The 13,485-nt window shown below is 41.5% G+C and overlaps 1 protein-coding gene across 2 annotated transcripts; it reads right to left on the minus strand.

The window, feature by feature from the left end:
* Positions 1-1,463: 1,463 nt before the first annotated feature.
* Positions 1,464-10,435, minus strand: LOC109926734 (dynein light chain Tctex-type 1). Of its 2 annotated transcripts, XM_020526587.2 has the most exons (5): positions 10,286-10,435; positions 5,441-5,482; positions 5,229-5,352; positions 4,409-4,486; positions 1,464-1,713 (listed from the first exon to the last, which is right to left on the minus strand). In XM_020526587.2, exons 1-5 carry the CDS (start codon positions 10,310-10,312, stop codon positions 1,643-1,645), a joined length of 342 nt encoding a protein of 113 aa, XP_020382176.1. In that variant the 5' UTR covers positions 10,313-10,435; the 3' UTR covers positions 1,464-1,642. The 2 variants fall into 2 exon arrangements, with proteins under 2 accessions (XP_020382176.1, XP_048469035.1); XM_048613078.1 differs by lacking the exon at positions 5,441-5,482.
* Positions 10,436-13,485: the final 3,050 nt, after the last annotated feature.

Raw genomic sequence — 13,485 nt, forward strand, 5'->3', positions numbered from 1 at the left:
CTGGATGAACACAGCAGGCCAAGCAGCATCAGAGGAGCAGGAAAGCTGATGTTTCGGGCCTAGACCCTTCAGAAAATGAAGGAGGGTCTAGGCCCGAAACGTCAGCTTTGCTGCTTGGCCTGCTGTGTTCATCCAGCTCTACACCTTGTTATCTCAGATTCTCCAGCATCTGCAGTTCCTACTACCTCAGTACTGTAATAGTGATCTGATTTGTTTCTATTGATTTGAAGGCTAAATATTTTGGTCGGACACCAAAGATAACTCCCCTGCTCTTTGAACAGTCATAGAAGATCTTTAACATCCACCTGTAACAGCAGACAGGCTGTGGTTTAACATTTCCTCAAAAGAGATAGCACTTGCAGTTGTAATTGCATGCAAACCATGAGTGTTGTGCTCTGGTCCTGAAGTGGAGCTTGAACTTCAAACTCTCTGACTCAGCCAAGAATGCTGCTTAGTCACATGAGGCCATTCAGCCCCTAAAACCTGTTTTGCTTTTATGATCATACTTGATCTTAATTCTATCTGTCTGCTTTAGTTCTGTAATCCTTCTCTATAAAAAACCTACTGTTTCTGTTTTCAGATTTTTTGGCGAGAGTTTTGGATTTCAGTTGTCTTGTGTGATGTGTTCACACCAGCCCTGGCCGAGCTCTAATTTGAAGGTTCTGAGGTCTTGTGATGAATTAATATTGCAGTTAGTGTCTACTGATTTAGATTTTCTTCTCGGTCTCTCTCTCTCTCTCTCTGTCTCTCTGTCTCTGGCACTTCTCTTCACCGCACCCCCACCTTTTCCACCACCTCCTCCCAGATTCCAAGCACCAGCTGAAATCTCTGGCCTGCACAAATAATTATCCATCCTCGGGTGCAATCATATGCTGAACTTTGTCAGGGTACTAATCTTTGGGCATCGCAGCAAAACTTTACTACTTACCTCCTGCCCTGCCCCCACTCCCATTTAAAGTCCCTGTAATCTTGCACCAAACAGAAACAGTTACTACACATTGATTAATTCTATTTCTCTCCTCCCATCTTCACCCACCCACCCCAATCTCCTGGGTTCTCTGATCAGGGTGGGGAAACTGTAGCTTTCTGCAAATATAATGTGCTCCAGCTGCAATTGGTCAGTCAGTTCAGCTTAGCTGTCTGTTCTGCACCATGTCTGTGTAGCGGAGCATCTGTATCCTGAGGTACAGATCATTCTGCACTGCCTTTTTATAATTTCATTACTGTAATAAATGTTCATGTGTAGGAAAGGAACTGAAAACTTCCTATTTGGGTATATAGTTTTCATAAAAACTTAAACTGAGCACTACAGCTGTTTCCTCAAGCTTCTAGTAGTTTTTGGATGATGCAAATGGGTAGAGATAGTGATGAAATGACAATGAGGCACCCAGATATTATGCTGTAAGTTCTGTGAATAATATGCCACTCCTTCTCTGATATGTATCAGAAATGAGTTACAACAATTTAAAATCCAAATCAGGTTGTATTGCATTAATTTTCATTAGTCATTTTTTGAGTAAGATTCACTATCAAATGCAAATTCGGTATTAGTTATTGACAAAAGTCAGCTCTTAAGTAATGCATTTTGGTATAATAGACATAAAAGATGGTTTGCAGACAAAATGCAGCAATAACTGAAGTTCTAGACACCAAGGCCAAAGATGCTAACAATGCAGTACATGGTCTTGTTCTCCCATCTGACAGTGCAGCTTCCTAAAAACAAAAATAGCAGTCAGTGATAATTACAAAATCAGGTAAGAGAAGTGCAAAAAAAATGGTAAAACATTTTGGCGATAGTACATTTAACAATATTTACTGTGTAGTGTTCATTTCCTTAAGGATCAGTTTTCATTAGAACTCTTTCCTCATTCAGACATGAGGACCAGTGTCTATTGTCAATTCTCTGTGAAGGTGATGGTGAGCTTGAATTGCTGCAGTGTGAGACACGATATCACACTGCTCTATTTCTGTTGCGGGTTTTATACCACTGAGTAGGTGGGCCATTTCTAGAGGGTAGTTAAGCTGTGGTGGATCTGGAGTCATGTGTATGTTTTATTTTTGGTCTGGAGTTTGTGATGACAAAGACACCAAAACTGACGATAGCTAGCACTGATCCACTGAAACTGACAGCAAATCTGGAGTCTGCAGCTGCGCTGAGCAAAGCAGAAATCCAAAAGTTGTTGTGATTCCATGTTTTACCAGAGAGTGAACTATAGAGGTCCTACCACAATAGAAATCAACTGAATTGATTAACTTTCACTTCTTCTGCTACTAGTTTTATAGGACCCCTTGAAAACATTACTTCCATGCACCTTCACTGCCCCTTAAGTTGGATTTTATACTTGTAGAACATCATTTCTCCCGAGTTCCACATTTAAAAATATTTACCATTTGGTTCCTAACTTAATCCAATCATTAAATTCACTCTGACAATTTAAAAGTGAAAGACTAAGTGCTTTTAACCTTATGTTTTACTGTATGAAAAATGCAGTTGGCTGTTGAATGTCATTGCTGCACACCATTCACCCCAGTGTCCAGATGTTAACTGCTTTTGGAAATGGGAAAAATCACAGTAAAGGAATCTACAGAGCTTTGTAAATGGCTTCAGAGATAGTAAGAACTGCAGATGCTGGAGTCAGATAACAGTGTGGAGCTGGAGGAACACAGCAGGCCAGATAACATCAGAGGACCAGGAAAGTTGACGTTTCGGGTTTTCTTCAAGGTCCTGACCCGAAACGTCAACTTTCCTGCTCCTCTGATGCTGCCTGGCCTGCTGTGTTCCTCCAGCTCCACACTTATCGTTGTAAACAGCTTTCTTTGAAGTCAGTAGTGTGCTGCTAACGATAAAATCTGGTCCTTTTTGTCCTGTTGGCACATTCACACTGGCGATGTACTTTGTACAATAACTAATTTGGTATGCTTTAAGAGTAGACTGAGTACTGAGTTCACATGCAGGGCAAACTATTATGATGTACGATGTAAAATTGATCTCTGAAGCTGTTCCTGTTGGCTTTGGTGAGAAAACTACACAAATGGGCAATAAACCACAAGGACTCAAATTTCATACCCACCTTAGATTAGATCACTCTATATTGGAGATGAGACTCCAGTTGAATCGGTTTCTAGCTCCTAATAATGAAGTGCCCCCTGCTGGACAATGCTGTGTCTGCCTAATATGGCCATAGTCAGCATTAAAAGCTGAGCCTTTTGATACTCAGTTTAGATTCCCTTTAATGAAAAGCTATTAACGAATCATTTTGGGATGTTGACTGTTGTGGATCTATACTTCATTGAATTTCAGCCAAATTAGATAAAACTAGAAAAATGTCTGAATTGTCATGTTCAGTGAGAGCATAGTCTTATACTAGACTTGACCTTGGATTCCATCAATGGAAGAGTGAAAATATTGTTCTTCATAGTTATGTTATTAATTTGGTGTGTTCACTAGAGCATGCTACAGTGAAGTCAACTAGTAACTTAAGATTGTGTTGGTAGAATCTAATACTAACTTTGGATAAGTACATATTAGTTGAAATGGTAGCTTGGATTTTACAAATTTGTGACTATGCTCACTGCTTTCCACAAAGAATGCTGTCTTAATAAAGATTGAGCAATCTTTTGCAGTGTGGAGCTCCCTTTTCCCAACTCTTAATAACCTGATGGCTAATGAAGAGGATCTCCAGGTGTCCAGGACCAGTGATGACATCAAGTAGCAAAGCAAACCATCTCTAAGAATTCCTGAATAGCAAATAATGCACTGACTGTGTCCTTTTTATCATTTTGCTCTTTGTAAAGTGTGTTTGAAAGAATTGGCTCATGCTGGAGTAAATGAAGAAGTTTAAATAAATTTAAGGATAGAATTTATCATGAAAATTGATTATTCAAAGTTAAGTTTGCCAGGTCAGAAGGGTTGTTCAGAAATTATAGTTTATATTGCCATGTGCATTAGAACTAGGTTTTTAATTTTTGTGATATTATGTCTTGAAATTGGAAATTCTCATTGTCTACAGAAACCTCAACAGTGTACATTGTTGGTTGGATGGATTTGTTGACTGCAGCGACTGAGTTCTGTCATTTAATTGACAGATCCATTGACACTTTAAGCTGCTATCTATTTTGCACGGAAATAGTGAATGCCAGCAGTTCCACTGTAGTCATAACTGAAAAATCCAGGGCCACTGTTTCAGCAGAGTTCTTTGTAGATTAGTGTTGGGACTTTTCACAAACTTAGCCATCAGAAAATTCCATTAATTTGAAACCGAACAAGAGATGCATTTTACACCTTCAACTCCGCCTATGTGCAATTAATTGCAATCATCTACTACTTCTTCCACTAGTAATGGATTTAAAGTTTCGGCAAAGTAAGTAGTGATGGTTTTAACTGAATAAATTAGCTTTTCTTTCTTACCATCGACAGAATTGTCCCAGAAGCATGAACTAGCAGTATGCAAGCCTGCTCCATTCTTTTGCATTATAACACAGGTTACTGAAAGTGGAGAGGAAAAACAAAAATTGAGTCCGCCAATAACACTGAACCATTGTCTCTTGCTATTATGAAAGTGTTATCTCTTCACTGATCTCATCAAATAAACTCTGGTGATTACCAAGGTTAAACGTACTGAGCATACATAGTATTAGACTTGCCTGTGCAAAAAAGATTTCCCAGATGTTTATAAAAGGAGAATACATCTTTCAATTGCCGAGTGTTTAAGCTCCTGTTACGTTCAATTAAATAAATGTTCCACATCTCAAATGCCATAACCGTACATTTAAATTATTGCTAGCAGTTTGAGTTCTGTACCAAGTGGAATAAGGATCCAGTCTGGCTGAATGTACAACTTCAATTAGCCACAATCACTCAAGTTCTGTTTCAAAGGATCGTTGGAAATTTTCAGCAATATTCTATTATAGTAAACTCAGTTACTGCATTTACAAAACTGGGACTTTATATAGTGAAATTGCTTTGAAATTTTCTGGACAGAAATGAGTTTGCTAAAGGGAGGGGGAACTAATTTCCCATAATTTTATAGGTGACATTTGTTAGAAGAATCAGTGTTAAACTATTTTTTATGTATATTGAAACAATGTGAGAATCAGACTCGGTCTAACTCATCTTTTCAGTGAGAATACTTGTACTGTCATAAATGTGTAATCTTTTTGCTTACTGACTTGATTTGTCTTTGCCACATGAAAAAAACTGAGCCATGTTTAAATACTTAATTGCTCACCAATGTATTTAAAAGGCTTGGCCAATTTGGTGAGTTGATTGAGACATTGCTCCACTACTGCTGATGTCCACTGATTCACTTTGTTGTGTTGGTAGGCATTCCCTCCAATTGTATTTTCCACTGCCTGCAATTTTAAGAGGGACAAGATCAACAAACCAAAACTGATCAGCTCAGCATGTGAAATGTTACAAAAGTATAATAAAAACACTCACTTCTTTAATGATGGTGCTTACATCGTCAACAATAAAAGCTACCTGCAAGACAATAGAGAAACATAAGGTGCCAAACTGACCATATTCAGTAAATTTAATGCAAGTGTTTTCCAGTAGAATCAAATTAATGTCTTGCATGGATGTTGGTCATCCTTGCAAGCTTCAGGAGTATTAACAATTTGAGGCTTAGTTTATTGTAAATCTTGAAGCCTATTTCATTAAGTGGTGCTCTGTTAAGAACAATATACTATTGCAATCTCATCCACACACAATCTTCACTGTCTAGTTTTAAATATTTAAGTTTCTTGAGGGAAATGTATACCAACAGATTCGAGAACAGCTTCTTCCCTACTGTAATCAGATTTATGAATGGACTTCTCATTAGAGTTGATCTTTGTCCGTACCTTCTCTGTAGCTGTAACGTCATATTTCTGTATTACCCTGATGTACTTGCGTAAGGGCTGATTTGCCTGGATAGCACACAAAACCATACTTTTCGCTGTATCTTCGTACAATTGACTAAATCAAAAAGAGGACTAGTTCCTGGCCATTGACACATTTAAAACTGTACACATTGCTTTTCACCAGTCATTTTGCTATTAGAAATTCACATCCATTGTAAAGAGTGTCTTTTACATAACAGTATAAGAAATCAAGCCCCATGAGCCTGAACTGCCACTCAATATGACCCTAGTGTAACTGACATAGATAAACTTACTAAATCTTCCCCCCCCCCCCACCCCACCAACCCCCAGTCTGAGTTCTGACAAAACACAGATGCCTTTCACTTTTTTAAAAAAAAACTGAATTAGAGTTGCATTTACATGGAGAAACTGCAAATTGATCCATGTGAAAGAGTGGTGTTTGCACAATGAGTTGAGGGAGGGGGAGATCAGAGTGTCTTTGCCTGGTGAAGGATTGAGTGTTGTAGAGAAAGGCTATGCTTTAAATCCATGTCTGTTGTTCCCCCAGTGGAATGAATATGTGTGTCAAATCAATTGGAAGTGTCTCTTATTTCCATTGTACTCTTGATTCCTCTTTTGTTCCTGCTCCATGCCACTTCACTTGTGCATCAACCCCATTGAGTTAATCACTGCTGTACAATGTGAATTAGCTTAGTAGCATAGTTTTACAGTATCTGAAAAAGTGCATAATTAAAGATACAAAGTTTGCAAACTGGAAAGATAATTGAGAATCAATTGGATTGTGGGGAAGATAGGGAAGATCAGTCTAAGATGGAAGATGATGGAAGGATTGTCAAAGTGTCAGTAATAAATATGCTTAATTGTCTAACATTCTTATACAATGTGTAAGAACTGCGTGTATTTTGTTATTAGGTGTCTGTGGTATTTTTCAAAACAGGACGGCCAGGTGACAGGAAGGAAAATTGTTGAGAATCACCTGTTCTAATATCTCCAGCCATGGGAAATGACCTCTGTTTGTACACTGAACCTCATTAGAACCTTGTGTGATTTCAGTAGTATCATTCTCTTACTTGCAAAGAGAAGGGACCCTTCCACAGTCCCTCTAGTTCCTTCTAAATATCTTTCAATCCTTTCATCCCAGGAATTATCTCCACAATGGCCAACATCTATCTGAAGCACAGCATCAGCTGGGCTGTAACAGTATTTAACTATTCAATTCGGCTCCTAAAAGAGAAGTGTCTTTTGCAGGTTTATGTCCCCAAAAGGAGAGCAGGGATACCCTGAGGGCCCTCTTGTGGTGCAATGCTAGTGTCCCTACCCTGGACCAGGAGACCTGGGTTCATGTCCTACCTGTGCCAGAGGTGTGTAATAACATCTGAATAGGTTGTTTAAAAAAGACTGATTAAAATAAAAACAGGGATAGCCTTGATTTCATAATGCGGTTCCCCTGTCTCAAGTCCAATGATACAAAAATAGCATGCCATATACTTGTTCATCATCTTTCTCCCCGCCCCCAGTGGCTCATTTTTGCTTATTCGTTTATGGGGATTCCAGCTCTCAGAACTGTATGAGCTGCTGTTTATAAAGGTTACTGCCCTCATCCTCTCTATGTTAGGAAACTACAGGGCCTGCTTATTTTAGTGGTGAAGGACATTATTGGATAAAGAGGAATTTACTCTGTGAGGGCTCAGAATCTTTGGAATTCCTTGCCACAGAGTTGTGGGGGCAGAGTCCTGGTGTATATTTAAAGCTGAGATAGATTTTTGATCAGTAGGAAAATCAAGGGTAATGGGAAAATGCAGGAAAGTGGATGTGAGGGTTGTTGGATCAGCCATGATCCTATTGAATGACAGCAGGCTCAAGGGGCCAAATGACCTACAGCTGTTCCTATTTCCTATGCGCTCACAATCACTTCTTTTTCATAACCAAGGAGTCACTTGTAATTTTCAAAATACAGTTAGCAACTAGTTTATAGGTTGCATTGGTACAATGAACATGGGTACAGAGGCATTGAGGAAGACCAGCTGTTAGGTTTTACTCATTCCAGATTATATCCCAAAATCATAGTGGGTGGTATTCCTCAGTAACCCCTATGGGAAGGCAGTGCTATAATGGTGATATCACTGGAGTACTAACCTAGAATCTGGGAGAACAGAAATTTGAATCTCATCATGAGATAGTAACAACTGCAGATGCTGGAGTTAGAGACAGTTACAGTGTGGAGCTGGAGGAACACAGGAGGCCGAGCAGCATTAGAGGCGCAGGAAAGTTCATGTTTCGGGCTGGGACCCTTCTTCAGAAATGGGGAGGGTGAAGGGAGCTGGGAAATAAATAGAGAGAGGAGGGGTGGGGCTGGAGAAAGTAGGTGGGATGGTAATAGGTGAGTGTAGGTAGGGAGTGGTGGGGATTGCAGGGAGGGGTGGATAGGTGGGAGAGAAAATGGACAGGTTGCGTCAGGTCGAGGGGGAGCGTTCGTCATGGGATGAGGAGATTTTGGAACTGGTGAAATTCACGTTCAGGCCATTGGACTGTAGGATCCCGAGGCGCAAAAGGAGGTGCTGCTCCTCCAGTTTGTGGGTGGCATCATAGTGACACTGGAGGAGGCCCAGGATGGATATGTCACCCAGGGAGTGGGAGGGGGAGTTAAAATGGTTTGCGACCAGAAGGTGGTGTGGTTTGTTGTGAATAGAACACAGATGCTCTATAAAACGGTCTCCAAGTCTGCGCTTGGTCTCACCAATATAGAAGCGGCGACATCGGGAGTAGTGGATGCAATAGACCACGTTGATGGATGTGCAGGTGAACCTCTGTCTGATATGAAAGGTTTGTTTGGTGCCTTGAATGGAGGTGAGGGGGGAGGTGTAGGGGCAGGTGTAACACTTCCTGCGGTTGCAGGGAAAGGTGTCGGTGGTGGTGGGGTCGGTGGGGTCAGTGGGGAGTGCGGAGCAGACAAGGGAGTCACGGAGAGAGTGGTCCTACGAAAGGCAGAGAGGGGTGGGGAGGGATATATATCTTTGGTTGTGGGATTGGATTTTAGGTGCCGGAGAATTACATTGGATGTGGCGGTTGGTGGGGTGACATGTGGGGATAAGGGGAATTCTGTCTTTATTTTTGTTGGATGTGAGGGTAGAGGTGTGGGAAACAGCATTTACGATCACCAGAGACGGGGGGGAAGTTGTGGTCCTTGAAATAGGAGGATGTGGCTTCCGAGGCCTCATCCCATGACCAACCCTCCCTCTCATCCCCACCCCTCCCTCTCATCCCCACCTCTTTGACCTGATACAACGTTAAGTTAACTTTCCTGCTTCTCCGATGCTGCCTGGCCTGCTGCGTTCCTCCAGCTCCACAACGTGTTATCTCTGAATCTCACCATAACAGATGCTGAAATTTGAATTCAATTTTAAAAAATCAGGAATCAAAATTTATCCTAATGGTGGTCATGTAACCACTGTCATTTTTTTTAAAAATCGTTTAGGGAAAGAAATCTGTTGCTGTCATTTGGTCTGGCCGACGTGTGACTCCTGACCCACAGTAATGTGGTTGGGGAGTCAGTTGGTCTGTGATGCCAATAGCTTTAAATTCCCACACAACCTGAGGTTACCATGAAGCATTCTCCTTCTCAAACTCTTCCCTAGCCTGAGGCACAAACACCCTCAGGTTAAGCCATCGCTTGTCATCTTTCTCTGATGAGAGAACAGCCCTATTGGTGACTCTATCTTTGCCTAATGTGGCTGACTCTGCGCACTCTCTTCTAGATAGGAAATGCTGGTCTGTTTTGTTTTAAAAAATGAAAATGATGCCCTATTCCCATCAAATCATCCTGGATTTCACTTTCTCACCCAATGTCTTAGTATCCGTTTGTACCTCATGACAAACATAAAAAACAGTAACTTTTCCCAATCAAAGGGTTGGTTATACTTTGTTTAGAATCACAAATATGAAAGATAAACATTCAGCATCCCCACTACGGTGAGTCATTTTGGGGGAAAAAAAACACTGATCAATGATGTAAGAAGGAAAACGTTAACATTTCTCCGCCCATCCCCCCACCACTATTTCACCAAAAAGCATTACCCGCAGACGTTTGTTACAATGCTGACTTTGAGGGAGGTTTCTTGTAAGTGTCTCTACATTGGTCGGTGGGAAATGCTCTATCGGCAGATCCGGGGAGAGCTCGGCCTACCCTCACCCCCTCCCCAGGATGGATTGGGGGGGGGGGGTGTATAAGACGTACACAACATCTTCCCCCACCCCCAACGCGCTGAGGCTCCCTTTGAGAGGCGTTTTGTCTTTAGTATCGCACCCCACCCTATGAGCAGCAGTTCCCCAGGATCAGGAATTTGGTATTTCCGTCCGCGTGAAACAGACAAGGTTTTTTTTTCCTGAAAGTGAAATGTTTAGTTTCGAATCGTTGTATTACCTCCTCTCCCGCCTGAAACTCATCCATGGTCCTCTCTCAGCCCAGCGTCTGTTACTACAACAAAACGGAATCGCTAGGGATTGAGGCGGCTCTTGGCAGAAGCATTGTGGGTGGGGATTAAATCCTAAAACATTAACACTCAGCACACAATCTCCTGGTAGCTAATCCGGACAGTCTACCGAACAAATCTGACAGAGCAGGAAAGCCAATCATTCCCCCTGGTTGTATGCCTCAGTATTTATACCAAAACCTTGAAATCGTTTTGATGAACCATCTCCAATCGTATCTGGGAAGCGTCCTTCACGCAATAAGACAAAACGTCATTTCACGGCAGTATAGTTGGCGGCCAGACATGTGAAGAAAAAGTTCAAAGTTTAACTAAATGCCTCGACACTTGGAGAACCTTCATCCCAAATCATCTTCTGGGACCATGTAACAAGAACTGCAGATGTTGGTAAACAAAAATTGCTGGAGAAACTCAGCAGGTCTGGCAGCATCTGTTGGGAGAGAAACAGAATGCTTCTGGTCCTGTGAGCCTTCGAATCACAGAATCCTTACAATGTGGAAACAGGCCCTTTGGCCCAACCAGTCCACACCGACCCTCAGAGCATCCCACCCAGACCCACCCTGCTATAACCCACCTAATCTACACATCCCTGAACACTATGGGCAATTTAGCATGGCCAATCCACCTAGCCTGCACATCTTTGGACTGTGGGAGAAAACCGGAGCACCCGGAGGAAACCCATTCATCAGAACGTCCTGGTATATTTCGCATGTGATGTAAGTGTACACCTTTTTTATTTCTTTTTCAACTACCCTTTCTTCCAGTTGAAAGCCAGCACCACTTTGAGAAGCAGAGCAAAATACTGCAGATGCTGGAAATCTGAAATTAAAAAAGAGAGTTTTGGAGAAACTCAGCAGATCTGGCAATATCTGTGAAGAGAGAAACAGTTCTGAAGAAGTGTCAGACCAGATTCCAAACTCTGTTTCTCTCTCCACAGATGCTGACAAACCTGCTGAGTTTCTCCAGCAATTTCTGTGCTTACCCCTTTTAGAAGCGTGGCCTGCTTTACAATTCAGTGAGCCCCTTTAAGATCATATGCGACTTTGGTGGTTAATAGAGGAAGAACACTACTTTCACAATCACTATCTATCTTTCTTGTGTTCATGGGTATGGATGGCACTGGTAAAACTGTCATTTGTTGTCCATCCCAATTACTTGTCTGTGAAAGTAATAATGAGTCACCTTTCTTGAACCACTCCTGGAGGGCTGTTCTGCTGCAGTGGTAATGTCCCTACCTCAGAACCAGGAGACCCAAGATCAGATCCCACCTGCTGCAGAGGTGCAGGCTGATTAGGAAAATATGAATCATCAATTTCCTAATGGTGTTGGTGCCTCAGAGTGCTTTTGGGGGAAGCAGTTCCTTGATTTTCACCCACCGGCAGTAAAGGAACAGCAATTTAGTTCTAGGTCAGTATAGTATGTGAGTTGGAAGGTGCTGTCAAAGGAGCCTTGGTGAATTGCAACACTACACTTCAAATGATGCACTGAGATGACACACACTGTAGCCAAGGTGCACAAATGGCAGAGCAAAAAAATGGTAAATAAAGCACAAATCAAAAGGGCTGCTTTATCCAGGATGATGCTGAGTTTCTTGAGTTTTGTTAGGGTTGCACTCATCTAGGCAAGTGGAGAGATTCCATTACACTCCATCCTTATGCCGTGTAGATTGTGATCAGCATTGGGCAGTATGGGAGGTGAGTTACTTGCAGCAGGATTCCCAGCTATTGACCTGCTGTTTTTATCACAGTATTTATGTCCTTTTCAGAACAAAGTTTGAACAACATCAGTGATTTGTCTGGACTGTTTTTATTTCTTTAAAATGTAAACAGATGTAAGATATTGTTCTGCTCAAAAAAAGATGTCAGACAGATTTTCGTGGCAGTAATAACAACACAGTGATCAGTGTTCATCATCTTTACTCATTAATCGTCTGAAAATGACAGCAACTTCAGGAGTGCACACATCCAGAGGATTAACTTCTAACAGAAACTGAACTAGATTAGCCATTGTCAATGCTGTGGTCACAGAAGGCATCCTGTAGGCATTTGACAAGCTGTCATATCAAACGTTACTTATAACAGAAAATAAGTGCTCATAGTGTAAGGGTAATGTATTAACATGGCTAGAAGGGGTGAATGTAAGAGGTCATTTTCAGGTTGGCAGATGTAGTTAGGTCACAGAGATAGTGATAGGCCCTCAACTATTTACAGTTTATCTTGATTTTTAGGTGAAAGGGCTAAAATATACAAGATCTTGAGGGACTGGATAGAGTGGATGCCTGGAGGAAGATTCCTCTAGCAGAGGGACAAAAGTTAGGGACATAGTCTAAGAATAAGAGGCCTCACTTTTCAGACAAAGGTGAGGAGAAGTTTATTTTCTCAGGGGGTCAATAGAATTCTCTTACCCAAAATGTAATGGAGGCTAGGTTTTTACATTTATTCCAGATTAAGTTAGATTGAGTTTTGATAGACAAGTCAGGGTATGACGTGCAGACAAGCAAGTCGAGTTAACATTACAAACAGGCCAACCAAGATCTTATTGAATACTGAAGCAGGCATGAAGGGCTGAATGCCTACTCCCACTCCTAAGTTCCCAAGTCCCTAGAAATGAATGGTTTCTAAATTTTGTGGTGACACAAAGTTAGGTAGGAAGGTAAATTGTGAAAGGGGGCTTAAAGAGTCTGCAACAGAGATAGAGATAGATCAAATGACTAGACAAAATATTGGCAGATGGGCTGTTTTGTGGGAAAATGTAAATTTGGCTGCTTTAGCAGGAAAAATACAAAAGCAATTTATGATTTAAACAGAGAGAGATTGTCAAACACCGAGATACAGAGGGATTGGGGTGTCCTTGTGCATGAATCACAAATTGTTAGTGTGCAGATACAGCAAATGATCAGCAGGGCAGGGCACTAAAATAAAACAAAGAACTGTAGTTGCTGGAGAACTGAAACAAAAGCATAAACTGCTACAGAAACTCAACAGAGATAGTAGGAACTGCAGATGCTGGAGAATCCGAGACAACAAGGTGCAGGGCTGGATGAACACAGCAGGCCAAGCAGCATCATAGGAGCAGAGAGGCTGACGTTTCGGGCCTAGACCCTTCATCAGAAAAGGGGGAGGGGAAGGGGGTT

This window comes from Rhincodon typus, chromosome 27, assembly GCF_021869965.1.
Source record: "Rhincodon typus isolate 14 chromosome 27, sRhiTyp1.1, whole genome shotgun sequence".
NCBI classification, from domain to species: Eukaryota; Metazoa; Chordata; class Chondrichthyes; order Orectolobiformes; family Rhincodontidae; genus Rhincodon; species Rhincodon typus.